Below are 21,921 nucleotides of genomic sequence, written 5' to 3' on the forward strand. Positions count from 1 at the left end.
TGCCCGTCACCCCCACTGCCATGGGCATGGAGGCCAGGGGCCCCGGGTGCACGCTGGACGAGGAGTGGGGAGGCGGCGGCTCCGAGGACCGGTGGGTCTGCGCAGCCTCCGCGGGGAGGTCGTGGTCTTCCTTGCGCTCCTCCTTCACCTTAACCTCTGAGCTCTTCTTGGGGTTCTCGTAGGCCGGCTCGCTCTTGCGCTGCTCAGCCTCGCGGCTAGAGGTGCTGTTGGGCCTGGCGCTGGCCGTGGCCGTCCTTCTCGGGCAGGTGGCCCTCCTTCGCCTTGTGCTCCTCCGCGGTCAGGTCCTTGCGGGACTCCGAGTGGTCCCTCTCCCTCTCTTTGGATTTGTCTTTCTCGCGAGCCTCAGTGTTCAGATGACCCCTGATCTGTTCAGAGGAGCCGCGGGTGTGTCCCAGGGTGCTCACCGGGAGGACAGGTGCTGGTGAAGGGTGGCTGGAGTGTCTCTTCTCCACACTTTCCCTGCAGGAGGAGGGAGACAGGAAGCAAGTGAAGTGGGCTTGTCGGCTGGCCAGGGCTGCCAATGACATGGTGTGAAAAGGGTGGCTTGGGGCTGGTTCCCACGGTCACCGTGGCAAAGCCAGCCACCTGATCTTACCTCATTGTAGAGGAAGCTCAATGGGGGTGAAGTGCTAGGGGTGAGGGTGAGTGGGGAGTCTCCAGGGAAAATCATTCTCTGTATGTAAGAGTCAGGGGCCTCATCAAGACCACAGAGGAAGAGTTTCAGAAAGCCAGGTGGCCCGTGGGTGAGTGACAGGCCACAATGCCCACTGGGCTGGACTCTCAGGACCAGCTGGTGTTGAGAACAAAGTTTGAGAGCCTAAAGGCAAATATGACCTTTCATCACTTTGTCACACACAGCCAGCGGGAGGAAGAGTTTAACGTGACAACTATGGGCATTTCTGTCTCCTGACAGCTGGTTTCAGAGTGAAAAACGCAGACCCAGAGCAATCTCCAAGATGTGGTACGTGAGGGGGTTGAAAGGAAACCACGATTTCAGGACTGTGGGGCTGCTAAAGGACTTTTGCATTAGGAAGGACAAGAAAGCCAACATCTGATGAGAAGATGGAGAACGCTAGTAGGACAAGCAGGTCCACAGACACAAAACCACCTGGGGGAAATTGAGGACAATTTTAAAAGCATCAATGAATGAAAATGTAAACGAATTCCAGAGGCCTGTCTTGGGTGGGGGCTGAAGAATACTGGGCAGAGGATGCAAAGCAGTAGAACGACAATGAGGTAAAACTTGAAGAGGGAAGACGGAGAGTCTGGCAAGACTTGGGGGCCACACCAGACGCGGGGAGCATGGGGGACAAGCAGGATGCCACGCTGGCTCAGCAGGTGAGTGGCTGCAGTGGGAATTAAGGTTTCCCTAACAAAGTTTGTTTCTAGTGCACGTGCAAAGGCTAAGAAGAGCATCTTTGAAAGGTAAGATTGAAGAAGAGTATGTTTTATAAGGTTTCCTGACTTTAATCCAAGACAGCGGTTGCCAACCTTTGGGACCCCACGGACCACCGGTCGGTGACCGCGCTGAAGCAAGAGGCCATTTAACTCCATTGAGGAAAATGGGAAAGGTTTGCTGCCACACCTATTCTCTCTCCAGACAGCCTGTCTATGGAGACCTCCTGGTCAGGGCACATCCACTCCAGGGGTGCCTCACTGTGGCCGTTTACAGCTCAGCGCTGCCTGTTACAAATGGTCCTCCCATTGGCCAAGAAGTTTTATCCTACTGCCTCGAAGGAAAATTTATAAGAAAGAACTCAGTTATTAGCGTGAATATCTACTCATCTGTCAGGTTTAGAGCTGGCAAAGTTGAACTGTTTTAAATCACTAGGATACACACACATACATAACTTACAGTTAGAGAAAAATGAAAGATTTGGACAAGATTTGAGTCCGAAGTACCAAAAGGAAACTGTTATTAGATATTTTCTGTCAAGCGTATCTTGTGTATTCCTTATTTAGTTGGTTCAAAATGAAAATAGCCTGAAGGGGGGAAAAAAAGGGACACACTGTCAAGAATGCTTATGACATTCTTCAGAGAAAAAAATAGCGTTTTCCTCTTTACGGCCAATTTTATTAGGCCTGGGTTACCACGTACAGAGGTACAAATGGTTAGTGAAAATTATCCACCGGCAAAACAAACCCAAACCAGTAATACTGCTTGTTGATGTTCCTCTAAGTATAGGTTAGCAAACTTTTATTAGTCATCTGTGAGAGCTAATTGTTGAGTTTGAACAAAATTTCAGAAAAATATGATGAGGCAATGCAAACATGACTTTCTCAAAGAAAAAAAAAAAAGAGAAAGAGGGAAAAAGAGAGAGAGACCTATGCATGGTTAATGGACTGCACACACGGGAAAGCAAACATGGCGTGGATTCATGCTGTGTGTGTCTGGTCCAGAGCGCCACCTGGCTCTTGTGTAGGGGGAGAGCTATGTTTGGACACATCAAGGCTCGCGGGGACGGGAGGGTCTGCATGTGTGACTGCTCTTCGTGGGGACTCCCGCTCTGGTAGGGTTCTGTTCTGCCACAATGCACTGTGGGGGAGGGGTGTGCGCTCTGGGGTGCCACGGCCTGGCTGTGTGAAGAGCTGAGGTTATGGGGGCAGCTGAAGCACAAGGCTGGGCAGGGAGGTGGGTGGCTGTACTTGGCACCGAGCGGGCTACCCCAGCGGATCGAGAGCGGTTTCTTTCCGTACCTTTCTTTGTCATCTTTACTAACAGGTGCGTCTCGTTTATCTACGTCTCTATCTCTGTCATGAGCTGCAGCGGACGCGCCACGCTCCAGCTCCCCCGGCTTCAGCCAGGGCGGAGGGGTCGGGAACGACGGAGGCGTTCGGTGCAGCCGGTTCCAGGGCTCGTGAGGGTTGCTAAAGTTCTGCACACTGGGGCCATCCTTGTGGCCGAACATTGAGTTGGGTGCTGAAATGGTGAAGTGGAGAACAAAAAGGTTTAAGAGAAATTATATAATCTGCTGTAATGAAGGTACTTACCAAAAAACGTTTAACAGCATTCAGAGTTAAAATGAATACATATTATTGGGAGCTGGAAAAGGAAAGGAGATTAACAAATTCATTAGAGGAACTTGTCCTACGCTGGAGAGGCAGCTCACAGCTTTTTCTTTTTTTAAACCAAAGGCAAAGTGAGGTGAGGGGGCAGATGAAAAGGACAGGGACCACGCAGATGTCGAGATGACCCAGTTAAACAGATCCATGCATGCACATGTCCCAGCATGCAGAGGGTACAGTGTGATAGGGTGACTTAACGAGTAACGCTCAATTCAGAGTAGAATTCAGGGCCATCCACTGTCGACTGCAGTCCTGCTAATATGACTGCTACTCTTCCCACAACTTTAGCAAAGTGGTGTTACAGAGGCAATAGAACGCATGACCTAAACACACCCGGGTCTCCACGCTGGACCGGATGGTGATGGCTGCTTGCGCTGCATTCTGTGTGTCTGTACCCGGAGACCGTGACGTATGGATGGCGTGAAAGAAAGCAGGTGAGTGTGTGCTACCCAGTGGCTAACTGATGTGTAGCAGGTGCTGCAACTCTCTTCCTGTGTGAGACCGACTTTCTAGCCGTAGAAAACTAGCTGACCCTCCCAGATTATGGAGCAAGAAATGTTTCCAGGTCTTCACTCCCCTGAGCCTGCTGTGTTCCTGCTATTCTTCATCGAGCTTTTTCAAACCCACCAATGCCAAAGGCAAGATGAAGTTTGTTTTCTCCGCTAGTGGGAGTTGTGCCTAAAGTCTGGGGGAACAGAGATGGAATGTGGATGAAACTATGAATTTAAGCAAACTTTTTGGAGTTCAATTAAATACATCATATTTCCTGACCCTCAGTGACATGTATTAACAGTGGGTATTCCTTAAAAAGTTGGTTTTGATGTAAATGCACACGCATACCTAACTCAATTGTTTAGACCTGATTTCGCAATGATAAAACCTCAATTTATTTCCCAAGGGCTCTATTTCTTTTTATCTGGAAAGGCCGTAGACAGATTTGAGGAGATAAATAGTCCAAGACAGATTTTAAAAAGTTAGAGGTACTCACTAACTGAAGGATTTCCAAGTCCCCCGAAGGCGTTGCCACCAACTGCTGCCAGGCCAGTGAACGTAGACGGCCGGTTGAAAGGCTCTGCAGAAAAGAGTGGGGAGGAGGACAGGCTGCGTGAGCACGTCGGAGCTCCTGGGAGCCGTGCCTCTGCATCAGACCTGCTCTGTCCTTCTACCAGGTCATGCGAAGGTTCCCATCGCACCCGACGTCGGCACCGTTAGCACAGTATTCACACAAGCTGTGTGCATTCTGCCCCATTTCTCTTGCGGGGGCAGTGGGAGGGGGTGGGGAACATTACTCAAGCCTCATGTTCTAAGATGCCTCCTGCTGCCTGCCCCTCCCCCAGCCTGGGGGCCTGCGCTAAAGGCTCTAACGGAACAGAAGTGAGATGACATCTTAGAATAAATCAAGGATGAAATTCTGACGGCTGACATATGACAACCCTGTTGTCAGGCATACCACAGCCTGCCTCTGCTTGCACACTTGCAGAAAATATCAAACCCAGGCCACGAACACGGCGTGCACCTTTGCTAGAATAGACACATGACTATGGCGTGAAATGTGAGGTGATGAAGACATAATGGGTAATGACTCATCAAAGCCTCATCTGGTCTTTCCTTCCAGCGTCAGGAGGTGCCTGTCTGTAGACCAGGGTGAGTTCCCCACCTCCTCCAAGGGCGAACTCTGGAGGTGCACAGCACCTACTCAGACTTCCAGAAGTCACCATCCCCTCCCTGAGGAGTAAGCGAGGCGGCTAGGATCACGACCAACTTGCCAGGAAGTGCGGCAGGGCCGCAGTAAAGAGGTTTTCTGAAACACACTCATCACTTCCCGTCACTGTGGGCAACTCACCGAGGTGAGCAGCAGGGTTGAGGAAGTTGCTGTGATGAGGCGGCGGCCCAAAAGGGGTCCCTGTGGGGTGTGCAGCACCTGTGGAGTCAAACACAGCAGATCAGATCCCCCAGGAAGCCAGCTTCTGCAATGCAGCTGGCTCATAGTGGCCTGCCGACCCCAAGAGGGAACATGTGAGGAAGGACAGGCTAGGGCCACCCAGGCAATACCAGGAAGACACCGACGGACAATTAGAATCATCAAAAAACACTGCTGGGGACGGGGGTTCTATAACCAAAAAAGGTCAGAGGAGAAATGCCGGGTTAAAAAATGTCAGGTAAAGTTCTTCACTGAAGGAAGGAGAGCCACACTCTGTCCACGGCTCACCGCCTCTCCGAGAGGGGGCGTCTGACCATGATGGGGCCAGTCTTTCACTCTGAGAGACGCTGGTGTGGAGATTACACGTCCTAACGCCTGGCTCAGGAGCGGCCACATGAAGCTGCCTGTCTGGGCTGCTTGGCTCTGGGCCCTCAGACTCTCTTCTCCTGAGAATGTCCCAGTGGGCCCAGCCCTGCCCTGGAGGACAGTGTAAGCCCGGCCCTAAAAAATGGCTGTGCTCCTCTGGGTCCTGGGAGACGGGTCCCCTGCTTTTGCTCAGTCTGCAGTGCCGGGTCAGCCAGTTTACTCACAGGTTCTAGACCAGGGGTGGGCAAACTTTTTGACTCGAGGGCCACAATGGGTTCTTAAACTGGACTGGAGGGCCGGAACAAAAGCATGGATGGAGTGTTTGTGTGAACTAATATAAATTCAAAGTAAACATCATTACATAAAAGGGTATGGTCTCTCTTTTTTTTTTTTTAGTTTTATTCATTTCAAACGGGCAGGATCCGGCCCACGAGCCGTAGTTTGCCCACGGCTGTTCTAGACGCTATTAATCTGTGTGTGTTGTTGTTTTTTAATACTCACCTGAGGACATTTTTCCATTGATTTTTAGAGAGAGTGGAAGGGAGAGGGAGAGACACAAAGAGAGAAACATCGACGTGAGAGAGATTCATCGATTGGTTGCCTCCTGCACCCGCCCTGACCAGGGATCAAGCCTGCAGTCGAGGTACATGTCCTTGACTAGAATCGAACCTGGGACCCTTCAGTCCACAGGCTGGCACTTTTTCCATTGAGTCAACCCAGCCAGGGCGGACACTGATAATCTTCTAACTGGCTCTACTCGTCTGCCCGCCAGAGAACTCAGGCGTAACTTTGCGGTTTTTCCTTTATCCATATTTCCTCCTCTGCTTTATAATTTGCCTCACACAATATGTACTTAAGATGCCTTAAATCCTTTTCTTGAAGGGAGCTGGGGAAGGAAAGAGAGAGCTCACATGTGAGTCAGGGAAGGACAGTATCCAGAGAGCTCGGGGCCCATACTGGCTGGGGGCTGTGCAGGGGGAGCTGAGGAGGCAGGCTCGGCTCTGGCCAGGGTCATCTGAAGAGGCCCCTTTAGTTTGTTCCAGGCACTAGTGCCCAACAGTAGGACGAAAGTGGCTGAATTAACAAGTGTGTGCAAATTTTACATACCGGTTAAAAGTTTCACCAAGTAACCATCTGGAGCAGAATCCAATATTGCTGGCACTACAAATGATTACCTCCCAGAAGCGAAGGCTAAACAGGGCCTAATGAATTCACTAACAACTATTCCAGAGTCCCCTGCACTTGGACCAAATTCCTATGAACAAGTACAAGTTTCTGCAGAGACACAGATTAAAATGGAGGGTCGTCCCATCCCAAACCCCCACTGACTCGGTTTATGTTCCGGATCATTGTTCCCCAGCCTGCAAGGGACCATAGCCCGGGGTGTGGAAGAGCCCCCCAGCACAGAGGCCCCCCATCCGGTGTCCCAGAATTAGAAGGCACCTGAGGAGTTTTCTGCTCAGCCCTAGATGGTGACTTGCTCTCCACCCAAAAAGTGCAGAAATGATACCCTGTCTCCACAGAGCGGATGCAGCCCAGCACACTCATTAGTTATTAGAGGTGCAGCTAAATAAAACCCTGGCTGAACACTGTGTGGTGCAAGCTCATTACTGCTTCTGGGAAGACAGGAGGTTTGCCGGGCCCGGGCCCGGGCCCCAGGGTGCCTTGCAGTCCCCAAGTTACTGAAGCAAAAGAAGCCCATTCATCTGCTTGGCCCGGATGGAAGCCAGGGAGAAACCTATTTCTCTCCCAAAATTGCTCTTAACGTGGCCCTGTCTCAGAGCCTAGATGCCATGGTAACAAGGCCTTCAAATACGTCCCTGGACAGAACTGACAGAGGAAAACCTCAGACCTTCGCAAATTCCATCTACCCTTCAGGGCGATTCACTGGCTTTGGCGACAAAGCCCATTAAATCGATGACTTCTCGCAATGTGGGTGTTTCTCTCATCTTGAATGAAGAGCTTTCGGTCCACCCAAAGCAGGTCCTGGATAAAAGCCCGGGGAGGCGGCAGGCAGGGTGGATGTGCAACTTGTTCCCTGAGGATGAGAAGCAGGGAGCCCCTCGGAGACTTACATCCAGAAGAATACATTCTACCCAGCACGGTGGGGTGGTGTTAGACTACGGAGCTGGTCACTACAGGGAGCCTTGTGGCGTTGCTTACTATTTTATCAAGTGGGGACCAGGCGCCTGCGCTGGGGACAGCTTTAGGAAAGACCGAATAAGGAACCTTTGCTACGAGGCTGTGCTCATCCAGCCAATCCTCCCACCAGCCACTGCCTTTCGTTTGCACGGACCTGGAGCGCAATCTGGTGGCCACCTGAGCAGTGACCCTCAGCGGCCCCCAGCCCTCGGCTGTGCACACTCTCAGATGTTAACGAGCATATCTCCTGGGTGTTTCATACCCTGTCCCCTACATTTCCTCCATTATTACAACCAACTGATCCACCCTCCCTATCACAGGCCCTGCTGCCAGCCACTAACTGTACAGGGACCCTTGGACAATGTGGGAGTTAGGGGCGCCAACCCCCTGCACATATAACTTTTGACTCCCCTGAAACTTAACTACTAATAGCCTACTGTTGACCAGATGCCTTACTCATAACATAAAAAGTTGACTAACATATTTTCTATGTTATAAGTATTATATGCTGTATTCTTACAATAAAGTTAGAGAAAAGAAAATGTTAAGAAAATCATAAGGAAGAGAAATACTTTTGCAGCGCTGTGTGTATTCAGTGAAAAAACCCATATGTATGTGGACCCACATGGTTCAAACTGTGCTGTTCAAGGCTCAGCTGTATTTCTTTATCGTCAGACCCTCAAACGCAGCACGACTGAGCATCGTGGTGCAAAGCGACTGAGCTCTGTGGGCACCAAAGTGAGGGCAACCGCATCCTTACAAAAGTGCGGGGTCGACTCCTTCCCATTTGCCCTTTCGAACGTTCTGATCTTTCTTCAGCAGCAGTTGATGTGCTTGTGAGTTATACTGGCTTAATATAGAAGCAAATAATGAGCCAAAGCAACGTGAGTCCCTGAAGGGAAAGATGATGCTTGCTTCCTTCTTTAAGGGAAAAGGATGTATCAATGAAGGAGGCCCATTTCCCTCGCTGCACTGCGAGAGGCTTCCCGGCCGGCAGGGACTGTTTTGTAGGGAGTGACTGAGCGGTGGCCCAGAGCTCGAACACACAGCCACCCAAGAGCAACTCGTCTCGGTGCCCCAGGCCCTCGGGACTCACCTGCGGCAGAGAACAGGGTCGAAGGCCGTGCCAGGTCGTGGGGGTGGTGGATGGCTCCGAAGAGGCTGGGGCCTGGAGGACGGCTCAGGAACTCGGGTTTCAGTCCGAAGTCCAGTTTATGTGGGTCTGACTGCATCTGTTTCTAAAGCAGCCAAGGGGGGAAATAACAGATGACGTCCCCAGAGGATCGGCAGGGAAGGTCATTAATGAGCGACTGAGACCGAGAGACGTGGTGCACGTGGGCTCCGGGCCCCCATCAGGTGTGAGTTTGCAAATGCTGTGAGGACCCAGCAACCCGCACAGTGTTTAACCCTCGATGCCAGGATAGCAGCTCAGCCGAGAGAGGGCAGCAGGGCTGGCTACTGGCCAGCACCTGCCTCTCAAATCAGAGGGTCAAGTGGCAATAAAATCATGTCTTTATTTACTCAAACCACCACCCCTTCCGAAGTAGCTTATGATTCCAAGTAAAGGCCCATTTTAGCAAGTTTTCAAATGGGCGTTTTAAAGCTCATTTTATTATGATTTCTGCACGAATAGTCTTCTGTGTAAATTAATTGTTTAATGACTCTTTACCATACTCTAATAGATCACAGTACATTAGGAACTGAAAGTTATGAAGAATTATTTGCATGCCTACAAGCTAATTTTCAAATGATCATTGTTATACACTTAAAAAAAACCCCACACAAATAAAAAGGAATATTAGTTTAACTAATAGGGGTCTTTTCTTTGCCTACTAAGCCCAATTACTTGAGAAGAGATCAGTCCAGACCAGAAAACCACCAGGAACCTCTCGTTGTGAAGTCCTTGCCATCAATGGTAATCGCTCTACTTCCTCTTATTTGCACATCTGCCCTCAAGCTCACCTGTCAGCTCGCCTTCCCCCAGGGCTGCAGGGATTGGCGCCCAATCTGCCTCCTGACTCCTTAACCCGCCATCTTTCTTTAATGGGCAAATACCAATTTTATTTCTATGCCGTAACAATATATATTTCAAGATGAAACTTGAAGTTATTATTTAAAATTACTTAAAACAGTGGTATTACTATTTTCAGTTACGGTCACGTTCAGTGTTATTTTGTTATTACTTTCAGTGTACAGCATGGTGGTTAGACAATCACAAATTTTACAAGGTGTCCCCCCTGATATGTCCAGTACCCACCTGGCACCATCCATAGTGATTAGATACTACTGACTGTATTTCCTAACAGGCAGCACTCAAACATTATCATTGCCAAGCTGCCCTACCTTCTCAACTCTCAGTAGCCCTCTCAGAATCAGCTCGCCCCCCCCTTGGACAAGCACCAATCCCTTCCCCACCCCCCGGGGCTGGGGGTCCGAAGCTCCGGAGCCTCCACGCCCTTGTCACCTCCTCCCTGCTCTCCAGCCCCCTGCTCCTTCACAGCCCTCAGCTGCCTCTGACGCCACGCTTCCAATCTCTCAGGTGCATCTGACGCTCTCAGCCCACTGGGTTCCACTCCTCCGCCAACTCAATTCTCTCATGTTCTGCCATAAGTAAACCCTGTCCCGCTGTACAAATCGACACGTGTGAGAATCAGAGACACGTCCGCTGTTCCTCACTGCTGCAGGTTGCCAGTTGTTTAGGATGAAGCCTGCTGAGCACCGGGAGCGGGAAGCAAGCCCCCTGGAAGCAGGGAGCACGCTCACCATTTTCTGTGCTCGCCCCGATCCTCGCCACTGAACTCTAAGCAACAGAAACCGGGGCAGCACAGTGCCCTCTGAGCCGGGCACAGTAGGGAGCTTGCAGGCAGTAGGCTCCCTCAAGAAATATTTGGTGAGTGACTAAAAGAATGAGTAAATGAACGTTAAAGAAAAAAGGGGGGGGGGGCAATGTAATTTCTGCTCAAATCTACAGGGAATACTGTCGTGGAAGTCCCACTATAAGGTAAAAGCCAAACCCCCAGACGAAGCTTCTCATCCACTATAAATCTATAAAAACCCTTTGAATGGCTCCTTTAATTTGGTTGCCAAATTATTTAGTGCTAATATTGCACGGTACACAGCACAGTTCCATTAACCACAAGGCAGGTCCATGAAGCAAAATGGCGCTTGGGGATTACAGAGCGCTTGCTGGAGAGGGAAGATGAACAGCCAGCTCCTGTAGAAGAGGCCTCCCTAATTGAATTGGGATAATGAAGGTTTTAGTCCCCGGGGACACTTTCATGGAAAGGAAGTTGCTAAAAGGGCACACACAGCATCCTTCATCTCTTTTACCGGAGGACAGGTCTTAACCTACCGTTCCACCAACCGCATCACCCAGAACAGAAAGCGAGTCGAGCCACGTGTCAGCATCTGGTTCGCTCGTCAAGGTGCCCACCTTGACAAACCCAGCCGAACCACAAGGCTTCTCATTAACCCTCGCCCAACAATGAGGTAAAAGTGAGCAAAGCTCACGGATAGGATGTTAGGAGAAAGAGCAGGTATTTGGCACCAAAGCAAATATCTGAGTGGCTTTCAAACTTTTACAGGTTGGTTTTTAAAAAGTCAACTAATCATTAAACAAAACATGAAAAAACCATTTCTGTGGTCACTTGCTCGCGCTCCATGTTATTGCCTTCTTTTATTATTCTCATAAAGGCTCTCAAATGCTGTTGGGACTGAAAGCTTATTACTGAAAACCTGGGTTACCTGAAGCTTGTTGGAGTGACTGGGCGGACTCCTTCCCCCCATTTTTCCAGGCATAGCTACACAGAATGTAAAATCTAAGCCGTCAGTTACTCTGCTCCCAACCCCAACCAGTGATGTCATATCTGGTCAACTGCAGCAGTTTCTGACCGCTTCCCTACTTTGTCCTAAAGGCCTGGTAAAGCATGCTATGTGTTCACCTGTGCGCTAGAAACAGATGAAGAAGAAAAGTCATCCGTTGACAGGGGAAGACTAGCCAGACGGTGGTTCTGACAAGTACAGATTGGGTTCTAACTTCTGGTACCGGTCATCAGGAGGACCACGGCAGACCAAATACTACCTCTACAGGAGTCATTTTTTAACCTGTGCCGAAGAATCATGTAGGGCTTAAATTACCCGATCATTTTCCCAAAGCTCTAAAATGAAAAGGACACACCCATTCTTATAGGAAAGAAAACTTTTGTACGGATCTTCCGGCCGGCTCCACTCCCCCTGGGACTCCATCAGGGTCTTTGATAATAAACCTGTCCCATTGGAGGCATCTGGTCTATGGATTTTCCCTAAAATGATTAATTATTTTGGGATCTCATCTATATTTAAACTCTTTAGATCAATAAGATGACAACAATCTTATTTATTTTTTTTTTTAAGGAAAAAATCATCAGGGAGCTGTCAGTTCGCCTGTTTTGTCCTTTTGCTGGTGGTTTCCCTAATGCGCAGTAAGATTCCAAGCCGCGTTTTAACAGAGACTGGATCCTGCCTGCCAGGGGTCTCAGAATCTGTTCACATGCTCCCATGCGGGGTATCACACGTGAGCCCGGGGCCCCACCCGGGCTGGGAGGCAGACTGACCTTGACTTTCTGTTGGTGGTGGTAGATCTGCCAGGCGATGTGCACATGCATCGCACACCACTTCCCTGGTTTCTGCAAAGAGAACAGTGACGTGGTCAGGAGACCTTTCAGAGAAAACCGCCTTCATTTCCCCAAAGCTCTCAGCAGTTTGGGCTACGGAGGCTTTTTCACGAGACAACAGTGCTTTCTACCCCAGTGCCCCTGTCCGCAGCTCCCCAGTGCCCAGGCCGAAGGCCCCCGTCGGCGCCCTCCCCTCCCACGGGGGCTGGAGCTGACGGGCTCCTCAGAACACCGCACTTGGTGAGGACCTCCTGTTACTCAGGACAGGATGGCAAACACCTGAGGCCCACTCTGTGTCTCTGCTCCCTTTCTGTCCGGTGCCAGCTGGCAGACCTGGGAGCGGGGAGCCCTGCTTAACAAACGTGGCTGTGCTAATGCAAACGGGCTGTTCCGAGAGCTCATTAGTGCCTGGGAATCATTCAAAACAAGGGAGGGTCCAGACCCGGTAACCCCACCAGCCCCGCTCTCCCTAACCCCCCCAAGCAAGACAAATGAGGTCCACACAGTTTCCTGAAGCCCAGTTCTTACGGGTACTTCCCTGAGAGGCACTGCCCATTCATGCTGTGGGCACTGCCCTTCTAAGTCAAACACGGAGAGAAAGACGAGCACTCAGTGCTTCCTACTCTCTAGGCCTCCTCATGGGCCGGTAACTTCCCGTCCTGCTCTGTGAGCGGGGGAGCGGCGGCGGTGTGCCGTCTTCCCACCTGGAAGCAGCGGACATCTCTTCCCACCGTTTGTATTCTTGCTACATAATCTACCCAGGAGCTCCAAATGTGCGCTCACTAACTACGGGATGGGCGAGGATAAACGATGTCCACTCCCACGCTGGCAAAGGACAGCCACTTCCGGTGTCGACAGGAAGGAGTGGGTTCTAAAACATATCCTTAGATCCAAGTCTGGGTCAGTGTTCCAGTTATGGGTCATCACCTCAGTGATGGCACAATCCTTTTCTCCCCTTTTTGAGGAACTGAATCATCTGATTTTACACCAGGGGCGGATGAAGTATGGCAGGGCATCTTCTAGCTATCCATCTTCCAGCCAACCACCCATCTTCCCTCCCGCCCCAACCAACCAAGCCCGTCAGCATTCATCCAGGGGTCATCTGCTGGCCATGCTCCAGACCTCGAAGACATTAGCGCACCAACGCTCACAGTGTCCCTTCTCTGCACCAGAGAAGTAGGCTGAATGGTTGTGACACTAGGACACCACTTACTGCAGAACGAGGCAGCACCAGCCAAGACAAACAGCCCCAGACTTTCTAGGTGCAAGACAGGCGGCAGGACTCGGGGAAACCCTGTTTTCAGCCTGTAGCTCAATTCTTCCCCCGTAAGTTCCCACTAGCCTAACCTTTCACCAGAACTGCTAACAAGAGCATCGGACTCCGGTGGATTTTACCTGTTAGCTTTACCTCCACAGCCTGGCTTCCTCCAACACTAAAGCAAAACTGTTCGGGCCATTTGCAATCATACCACCTGAGAAATCCCACCCACCCAACCCAACCCAACCCAACCAACAGAAAGGCCACTGCAGCGTTTCATTCCCGAGCTCCTGGGGCTTGTTTCCTCAAAGTGGATTTGTGTTTCTAACCCACGGGAGTCACACAGAGGCTGCGAAAACAGTTCCAGAAGAAGCTCCTTACCCTTAACATAGGTCTGAAAGGATCTGTCAACTGTGAAGAGAAAATGACAACTTGGTTACATGCCTGTCACTCAAACAATTGCTCTAATTAACAAATTTGTAGTGCTTCATTAGGAGGGGAAATTAAAATGTTAGAATTTTACTTTTAAATGAAGCCCTTTTGGAGGATAATTAACCCATTTTCACACCATCAAGAGTGCCAACTGTCCCCTCCCCCACGTCACAAGCCCTGGTGGCTTCACTGACAAGCCCCCTGAACAAGTTCAATCAAGAGCGGTCTGCCCTCGGGCAACAGAATTTGCTCACATTACACATCTGAGGAGTTTCACTACCTCATGCAGCCCCTTCAAACCATGCGGCCTGGGTCCGAGGGAGAAGGGCCATCAGACCGTGGACGCGCACGGCTGGATGGGAGTGGGCATCTGGGGAGCGTGTCCTTCCAGACACGGAGCAGAACTAGGCTACCTCAACCAACGCCCTTAATTCGATGGCTGCACAGTACTAAGAGGTATTAGACATTGTAAAGAAGTTCACTAAACATCATAAACATACTTACATAGTTGAGTCATTTTAAACTTCTACCTAACTCTGGTCACCAATTTCTGACTGCCCTTACCCAGGGAAAAAGACAATATTGTAAAAGGTCGTCATTTTGCACATGTACTACAAAGATGAGTGTAAACAACAATCAATGAACAAGGTTATGTATAACTTTAAATTCTTTTTTGAGAGTACATAGAGGCTGACACTGTGAATAAGTAACACAACCACAGCATAATGGATATTTTATGTTAGTGGAGAGCCAGAACTTCCTGACCCCAGGAAAAAAAATGCTCAGTGCTTCTCTCTTCAGAACATTGTACAATTATTTCTTTTGTGTAAGAGAAATGTAAGGAGATCCAGACGGAGAAGATGAGCTGAATGCTACCGAAACAAGCTCAAGTGCAGAACCCCTGACCTCATTCCTCTGGCCCCAAGTTGGCACACCCTGTCCGGCGGCCACAGATGAGCAGAAGAGACACGGCCACAGATGAGCAGAAGAGACATTATTTTCTAAGAGTAACTGGCATTTTCTTCCACAAACTAGAGGGAACAGCTCAAAGAGCAGGCCACTGGGATGAGCTAGAAGGAGCAAGCACTGGCTGGCTGTCCCACGCACACAACAACCCCCTTCCCACTCCGTTACCCGGGATCAAGCCCGACTTGGTACGTACCCTCGGATCCTTTTGAAGCAGAGTGTGCGGGACTGTCCCAGGTCGAGCAGCCACATCGATGGGGTTGGATGTCTACAAATTAATCAGACCACAACTGAGGGAGCATATAACGTGTACCGTGAAATTCTTTCACTCAAAATTACCGAAGTCAAACGCCGTTGTTTATGTTCAGTACTGTGTCCTATAGTTTCAGGTGCATGGCATGGTGGCTAGACAATCATACACTTCACGGAGTGTTTCCCCTGACATTCCCAGTACCCACCTAGCGCCATACATAGTTATTACACTGTTACTGACTACATTCCCTAAGCTGCACTTTACAGCCCTGAGACTGTTCTGGAACTGCCAATTTGTACTTCTTAATCCCTTCACCTTTCTTTTCCACCCAGCCCCCCGTTTTGCTTCATTCTGGAACACATGAGTTAACAGCTTCCTTTTCCTCAGTGATCACACGTGCTCCCATCAGGACCCGCACCCTCTGTTCTCCAGGCACCCTGGGCAGAGACTGCCTCTCTCTCCAGCAATGGCATCTGAAGCCAGAGGCCACAGTTTGCTGCAATGAAGAGCAAAAGGCCCAAAAAGACGATCAAGACACGGAAGCGCTGCCCGGAACCTGGCCACTGGCAGCCCCGTCACCGCTTTGTCACCAAGGCAGAGATTCCAAGGACTGCTTAGGTGAACATCATCATCATTTGCTCTATCAGGTGCTTCTCATCAGAATAACTGGAAGTGTTTCAGACATTAAGCTAACGCTCTAAATTTTAACTGGCAGACAATAACAAGGAATTATGCTCCGTAATTACTCATTAGCAGTGGTGGAAATGGGACAGGAGAACCTAATTTAGGGACCACACAGATTTAGATTCAATGTTTTCTAAAGTAATTCTGCTTCATCTTTCCTATTCCCCATACCCTTCTTAGGTCTTGTTAATAACACTAACCCTATCTGTAGGCTTTCATCCTTTGAATTAACAATAGCAACAAAAAGCTTACTTTTGGCACAAGCAGCCACTACTTCCTAGTGTAGTGATGGCGAACCTTTTGAGCTTGGCGTGTCAGCATTTTGAAAAACCCTAACTTAACTCTGGTGCCGTGTCACATATAGAAATTTTTTGATATTTGCAACCATAGTAAAGCAAAGACTTATATTTTTGATATTTATTTTATGTATTTAAATGCCATTTAACAAAAATCAACCAAAAAAATGAGGTGACACGCGTGTCATAGGTTCGCCATCACTGTCCTAGTGGGTAAAGGTTTCAGAATAATTTTCACCAGGTATTTTATTCAAGAAATCACAACGTCTAGGAATCCCTTGTGGGGCATGGTGGTGGTGGTGGTGGTGGTGGGGGGGGGCTCAGGTTTAGGCACAAAGCTTGCCTACAAAGAGAAAAAGAAAGAAAAGCAATCAGCTGCTGTACAACCAACAATTAAGCTGGAGTTGTTAACAGCCTGATTTGCATACATATGAAGAACTCACTAATGAACTGCAATCTACATATTCAATCAGTAAGATGGCCTGGAAAGGCCTATTTCAACACCAGGAGAGACACTTTCTTGCCCAGATGTAGTTTTCTGTGTGATTGGATAATTGTGAGTGAGGGAAATGGTCTAATTTATTAAATGACCTACCAGTCTGTTTGGGGATGTGCGAGAGATTTGTGGAAACCTAGAGGGGATGGACCAGGGTCCGGGGGAGTACTAATGAGCAGATGGGGGAAGGAGTTTAAAAATCACCATCATTTTATCCCAAGATAGGAGGTGTTTAACACGGCCGTCGCAGAAGCCTTGTGTACATATAACCTGGCTTATAAACTGTAGCCCTGTGCAGGTAAGTGTGGTTTCGAAGGTGTAGCCATCCCACCCTAACGCTTTTTAATTTCTTTTCCTATTTCTAGTATTAAGGCAACATGCTTTTGGAAATGTATTATGTGCTGATCCTGGGAGACTCTGGCCCAAAATAGGGGTTTTGTCTAAGAAATGAGATGGAAAATAACAAGAAAACCACAGTCACACACCGCCAAATTTCCTGCTTTAAAATCTGAGAAGGGTTCCTCACATGAGAAGTACATTGTTGGGTTTTTGGTATCAAAGTGAAGTAGGGGCTGTAGCAGATTTAAAGTCACAAAAGGGTCGAATTTCTGGGAATTACTCCTCAGTCTTGACCCTCAGAGGTAACTGTGGCACCAGCATATCCCTGATGAGGTGGGAAAGAGCGTGGCCACCGTGAAAGGTGGAAGGTTAATTTCACATTAGGATGTCAGTGGTGACGGATCCTTGGCTTTGGCAAGTGTCCGGTGCAGGGGAGGACGGGAGGACTGGGGCGGAGGGGGAAGAGCACAGAAAGGTGGTGCTGCTGTTCTATCTGCAGGCAGATGGGGCCGAGGGAAAACGAGGGAGAATAAAAACCCATAGTTAAAAATATGTAATTTTAGTTGAGAACCTTTTCCTTCTCTTTTGTTAAAATCAATAAAGGCTCAGCTTTGCATCTTTGCGAATAAAATATACCCCAAGGATGACTTCGTGCACATACTTCTGACATTTGATAGAATTCTGACCAGAAGCTATGTCCACAATTTTGGTGGGAAAATATACATATATTCTGATATTTTTAAAGAGCACAGGAAATCCTAGCTCAACTGAGATTACACGTGTAGTACAAATTGAAAATTAAATTTGGCTGAAGTTTAAAACTACATGGACTAGAAAAAAAGGTTCCCCCCTCTAATCCCAGAAAAGTTACAGGTGAGAGATCGTAGAACCCACCGCGTGCTTGGCCTGTGGCTCCACTTGCAAGCATGCATGTGCGTTTCCACTGATAGGTGCTTACCTTCGGCTGAAATGCTCCTTGTAGTGAACCAAAAGGGCCAGTGGGTGGAATCATAGGGGGGATGCCCGACACCGCAGGAGGGTAGGAATGGAAGAGCTGTGGCCAAAGACGGAGAGGGGAAAAGCTGTTAGCAGGAGGCGAATGATGCACTCCAAGTCCCTTCCCACAGAAAGACAGCAACATTAGCAAGCCAAGCAATCTCAGTTTGATGCCATTAGTCAAGAAGCCACGATGAAATGATCACACAGATGTGCCACGAATGCTTAACTCAAAAACTTAAAAGTAGTTCAGAATCAATCAGTCAACAAATGATGTCCCAGATGAGGACATCATTAGAAAGGGAGCTTTTCTAATTATTAATTGTTAAATCGATACAAGTCCTAAACGGTTGGAGGTTTTAATGCATATAAAAAAACAGGAGGGGGTGCTGAGCCAAATAAGATGCCCAGAAAATTACAAGTTAATTAGAAAAAGAAAAAGAGAAGAAGGAAAAAAAAAAAGAAGAAAAAGAAGCAAGTCTTTATGAGTTCCAGGATTTTATACCATTAAAACTCAATTAGTTCTTTTAGATTTTTAATAGTTTGAGGAAATGAGAAAATATTCACAATCCTTGCTTCATTAGGTTGTTCTAGAAGTGGCAGCTCCAGAGAACAATGTAATTGTCTCATCTGAAATGATGACAAATATTTGTGGGAGGATCAAATAAAAGGACTCAATATAGACCTTCAGTGGAGATGCCCACTCTTCTTCAAGATGGACAAGCTCACTGGAGGCTCCCAGTCAGTGAAGGGAGAAGAATGATTCTGAATTAAGCATATAAATTTCCTTGAATTAATAGTTTATGGACAGCACAGGGGAGGAAAGAGATATACCGCAATAGTGAGGACAATGCAAACACGTCTTTTCCTCTAAAAACTCTGAGATTCTATTGCTCTGGTTCCTACTTTGATCCAATCACCATACAGATATTTAAGTAACATCCCACCTATATTGTTTTTTGTGTGTGTGTGTGTGTGTGTGTGTATAAACAGTAATAATTCAAGCTTTCCTAATAGTGCAGTTATGTTAGCTATTTCTAGGTAACGTCTGAAATCCACATTTTAGAATCCTGTCTGTTTTCAGAGCACGTTCTCATTCTTTATTTCATTTTCTCCCTTCAATGATGCAGCAAAGTTTTCCAGACTAATTGATATTGAACTAAAATACACTTAAACAGTGATTGCAAGCCAAGTGCCCTCATTTAAAACTACTTTTAAGTCTAAAATTGTGTTTTAGATACTTGAGTGCATCGCATCTTAATTCCCCGTATAACGTCCGAATCCCCAAAGCAGGGGAGACTAAGCATTTCACATATTACCCACGATAACCAGTAACATGAAATAACTCCCACAGTACACTGCGTGAAGCAGAGTAATTAAATACACACCACACTAAAACACACCCAACTTTCTTTACTCTGCCTCCAGGTGGGTGTTTTACTTTAATGTTGTCAATAAAAAACTGCTGTTCTCACCATTTTCCTTTCGCCTGATTCCATTACTAACGCTTTTAGAATATAGCTACTTATCCCCCCTTGACTAAAAATCTTAAGTATGTAAGCAATAAAATGTAAACCTTCCAAAAATCCAGGTCCCCATGCTCACTCTCCATCTCCAATCTAGAACTCTCTGAGGAGTATGCATCCAGAAAGGCAAGCCACCTGTTGATGCCCTAAACTTTCTCTAAGATGATTTTTGTTATAGCTGGGCCTTAATTCAAATCAGCAAGATACAAAGGGCAAAGATCTGATAATGGTTAAAATGGGGTCCCAGGAGCTCAAACATGCTTTCTTCATCCCTTTTCTAGTCTTGACTTCTCAGATACACCCAGGGCTAACACAGTGCGTAATTATCTGGTTTTAAGCATGAATGAATACAGCCTTGGCTGACCTATTAAGTTGCACTGCTGTTCAAATGATAACACTATTTAAAAATCAAAGCAACAACAGTTGAGGATGGAGAATCAACATGGCTACTAGCAATTATTAATCTTCCTTCCTCCTGGTTTCATTTGAAAAATACAAATAAGCCACTGAGCAAAGAAACTTGCACAATTTCAGGTAAAAATGATGCAGTATTCACTCCACAATCAAAATATCATGGTAAGATGTTTGAGGTCTTTGTACAAACAGAAGGCCTTGCCTTGTAAGTAACTGAACATAAGACAGAAGCTGGTACCGATGTAAAGTCCGGACCAGACTCTCAAAATTGTGTGAAACAAGTATTCTTTCTAATAAAGAAGAATGAGCTTAAAGAGAAAACTATCATCCATTTCATTCTGAAGGCCTTTCATTTAAATATCTTTGTTTTCAGTCGTAAACAAGCGTGGGAGGACAAGAGCAGAAGGTGCTCTATATGTAGTCAAAACACCTGCCTGGTGAAGAGCCCTGAGTCAAAAAGATAAGAGGACTTTCTATTTGGAGGGAATAACTCAAGTCGAATTCCAGGAACTCTGTGGATGGTGACATTTCAACTGATGACTGAAACCCTGAAAGTACAAGTCAACCGCAGACACCCCCGCTCTGCGGGACCGATGCCTCACTTCCAGGGAAGTCCAAGTTGGCTTCCAAGTCTTACGTTTACTTATGATCTTTTGATTCCAAAGATGATACTGCATCTTTACCCAAAAGCAAACGTCACAAAAGCAAGCATCCAAAAGTGACGAGGAGCAATGGGAATTCTTGCGAAGATGAGTAAGGAAAGCTGCTAGTCATTCATTGGTCTGAGGCGAGAGCACAGAAAATGGAAAAGCAGTTACAGTGAACGCATAGCATGGTAATGAGACTCACACTGTGCCGGTAGAATGGGTCAACTTTTGTAGGGTATTTGTCAAACTGTAAAGGGATCAAAGCAAAAGCTAGTTACTTAGAGAATCTACATTTCCGTTCACTGCTTCAGGGAGGTAGCCCTCCGCAAGCTCCGGTCATTAGGCTGCCATCAGACCCCACAGCCTCACTGTACATGAAGCCATACGAGCTCCTGAGTCACTCTGACAAGAAACCAACAAAAGTGGAAAAACAAAGAGAAAACCCACACAGTGCAGTTAGTTCCGGGCTGCACTACTGTCTCTTCTACTCAGTACTGAGACTGGCCCAGATCAAGCATCTAACCTGGAGAAAGAGGCAGTTACTCAGGCAAATCGGAGAGAAGGCAGCATTTGACCTATTTATCCAGCCAATTCCTCCATTTTCGCCTTCACTTTGGCAGAAGAATTGTCCATTCAGCTGTCTTCTGAAATGTATTATGCCCAACACAGAGCACTTTGGGCTAGGCCGTACAAGCTTTCTCGTGAGCAGAAAAGAGTGTGCCCTTGTTTCCTCTAAATCAGCGGTTCTCAACCTGTGGGTCGCAACCCCTTTGGCGGTCGAACGACCCTTTCACAGGGGTCGCTTAAGACCATCCTGCATATCAGATATTTACATTACGATTCATAACAGTGGCAACATTACAGTTATGAAGTAGCAACGAAAGTAATTTTATAGTTGGGTCACAACATGAGGATCTGTATTTAAAGGGCCAGAAGGTTGAGAACCACTGCTCTAAATAATGCCATTGCCTGGGTGCTGTTAACTCCCCTCTTTCCGATTTAATGTATTCATGAAACACCTCACTCAGGTGGCATAAACACTTTCCCAGCCTAACAAGCCCTTGAAGTTATAACTGTTGAAAAGTCTAGTTCCTCCAGAAAAAAGAAAAAAATACAGAATTTGGTCCCAAGACTTCATCTCTAATCTTCTAAATAGAATTTATAAAATAAACTTTAAAATACATATTTAAAAAAAATAAGTTGGAAAATAAATGGGGGAGAGCACAGGAAGAGAGGCAACAAAATTTGGTGAAGGGAATGCCTCTTAATATCATGGAACTGAGCCCGGCCGATGTGGCTCAGTGGTTGAGAGTCGACCTGTGAACCAGGAGGTCACAGTTCGACATCCAGTCAGGGCATATCATATGCCCAGGTTTTGGGCTCGATCCCAAATAGGGGGTGTGCAGGAGGCAGCCGATCAGTGATTCTCTCCCACTGATGTTTCTA

The 21,921-nt window shown here is 47.6% G+C and overlaps 1 protein-coding gene across 1 annotated transcript in view; it reads right to left on the minus strand.

The window, feature by feature from the left end:
• Positions 1-21,921, minus strand: part of AUTS2 (autism susceptibility candidate 2) — a 1,133,774-nt gene that overhangs the window by 2,590 nt on the left and 1,109,263 nt on the right. The window contains 11 exon segments of the mRNA XM_006770868.2: positions 4-236; positions 238-480; positions 2,719-2,941; positions 4,076-4,159; positions 4,931-5,008; positions 8,613-8,754; positions 12,109-12,180; positions 13,808-13,837; positions 15,021-15,092; positions 17,851-17,946; positions 20,678-20,722. Of these exon segments, the coding sequence (XP_006770931.2) occupies positions 4-236; positions 238-480; positions 2,719-2,941; positions 4,076-4,159; positions 4,931-5,008; positions 8,613-8,754; positions 12,109-12,180; positions 13,808-13,837; positions 15,021-15,092; positions 17,851-17,946; positions 20,678-20,722 (1,318 nt within the window).

This window comes from Myotis davidii, unplaced genomic scaffold (genome assembly GCF_000327345.1).
Source record: "Myotis davidii unplaced genomic scaffold, ASM32734v1 scaffold424, whole genome shotgun sequence".
In the NCBI taxonomy this organism is placed as follows: domain Eukaryota; kingdom Metazoa; phylum Chordata; class Mammalia; order Chiroptera; family Vespertilionidae; genus Myotis; species Myotis davidii.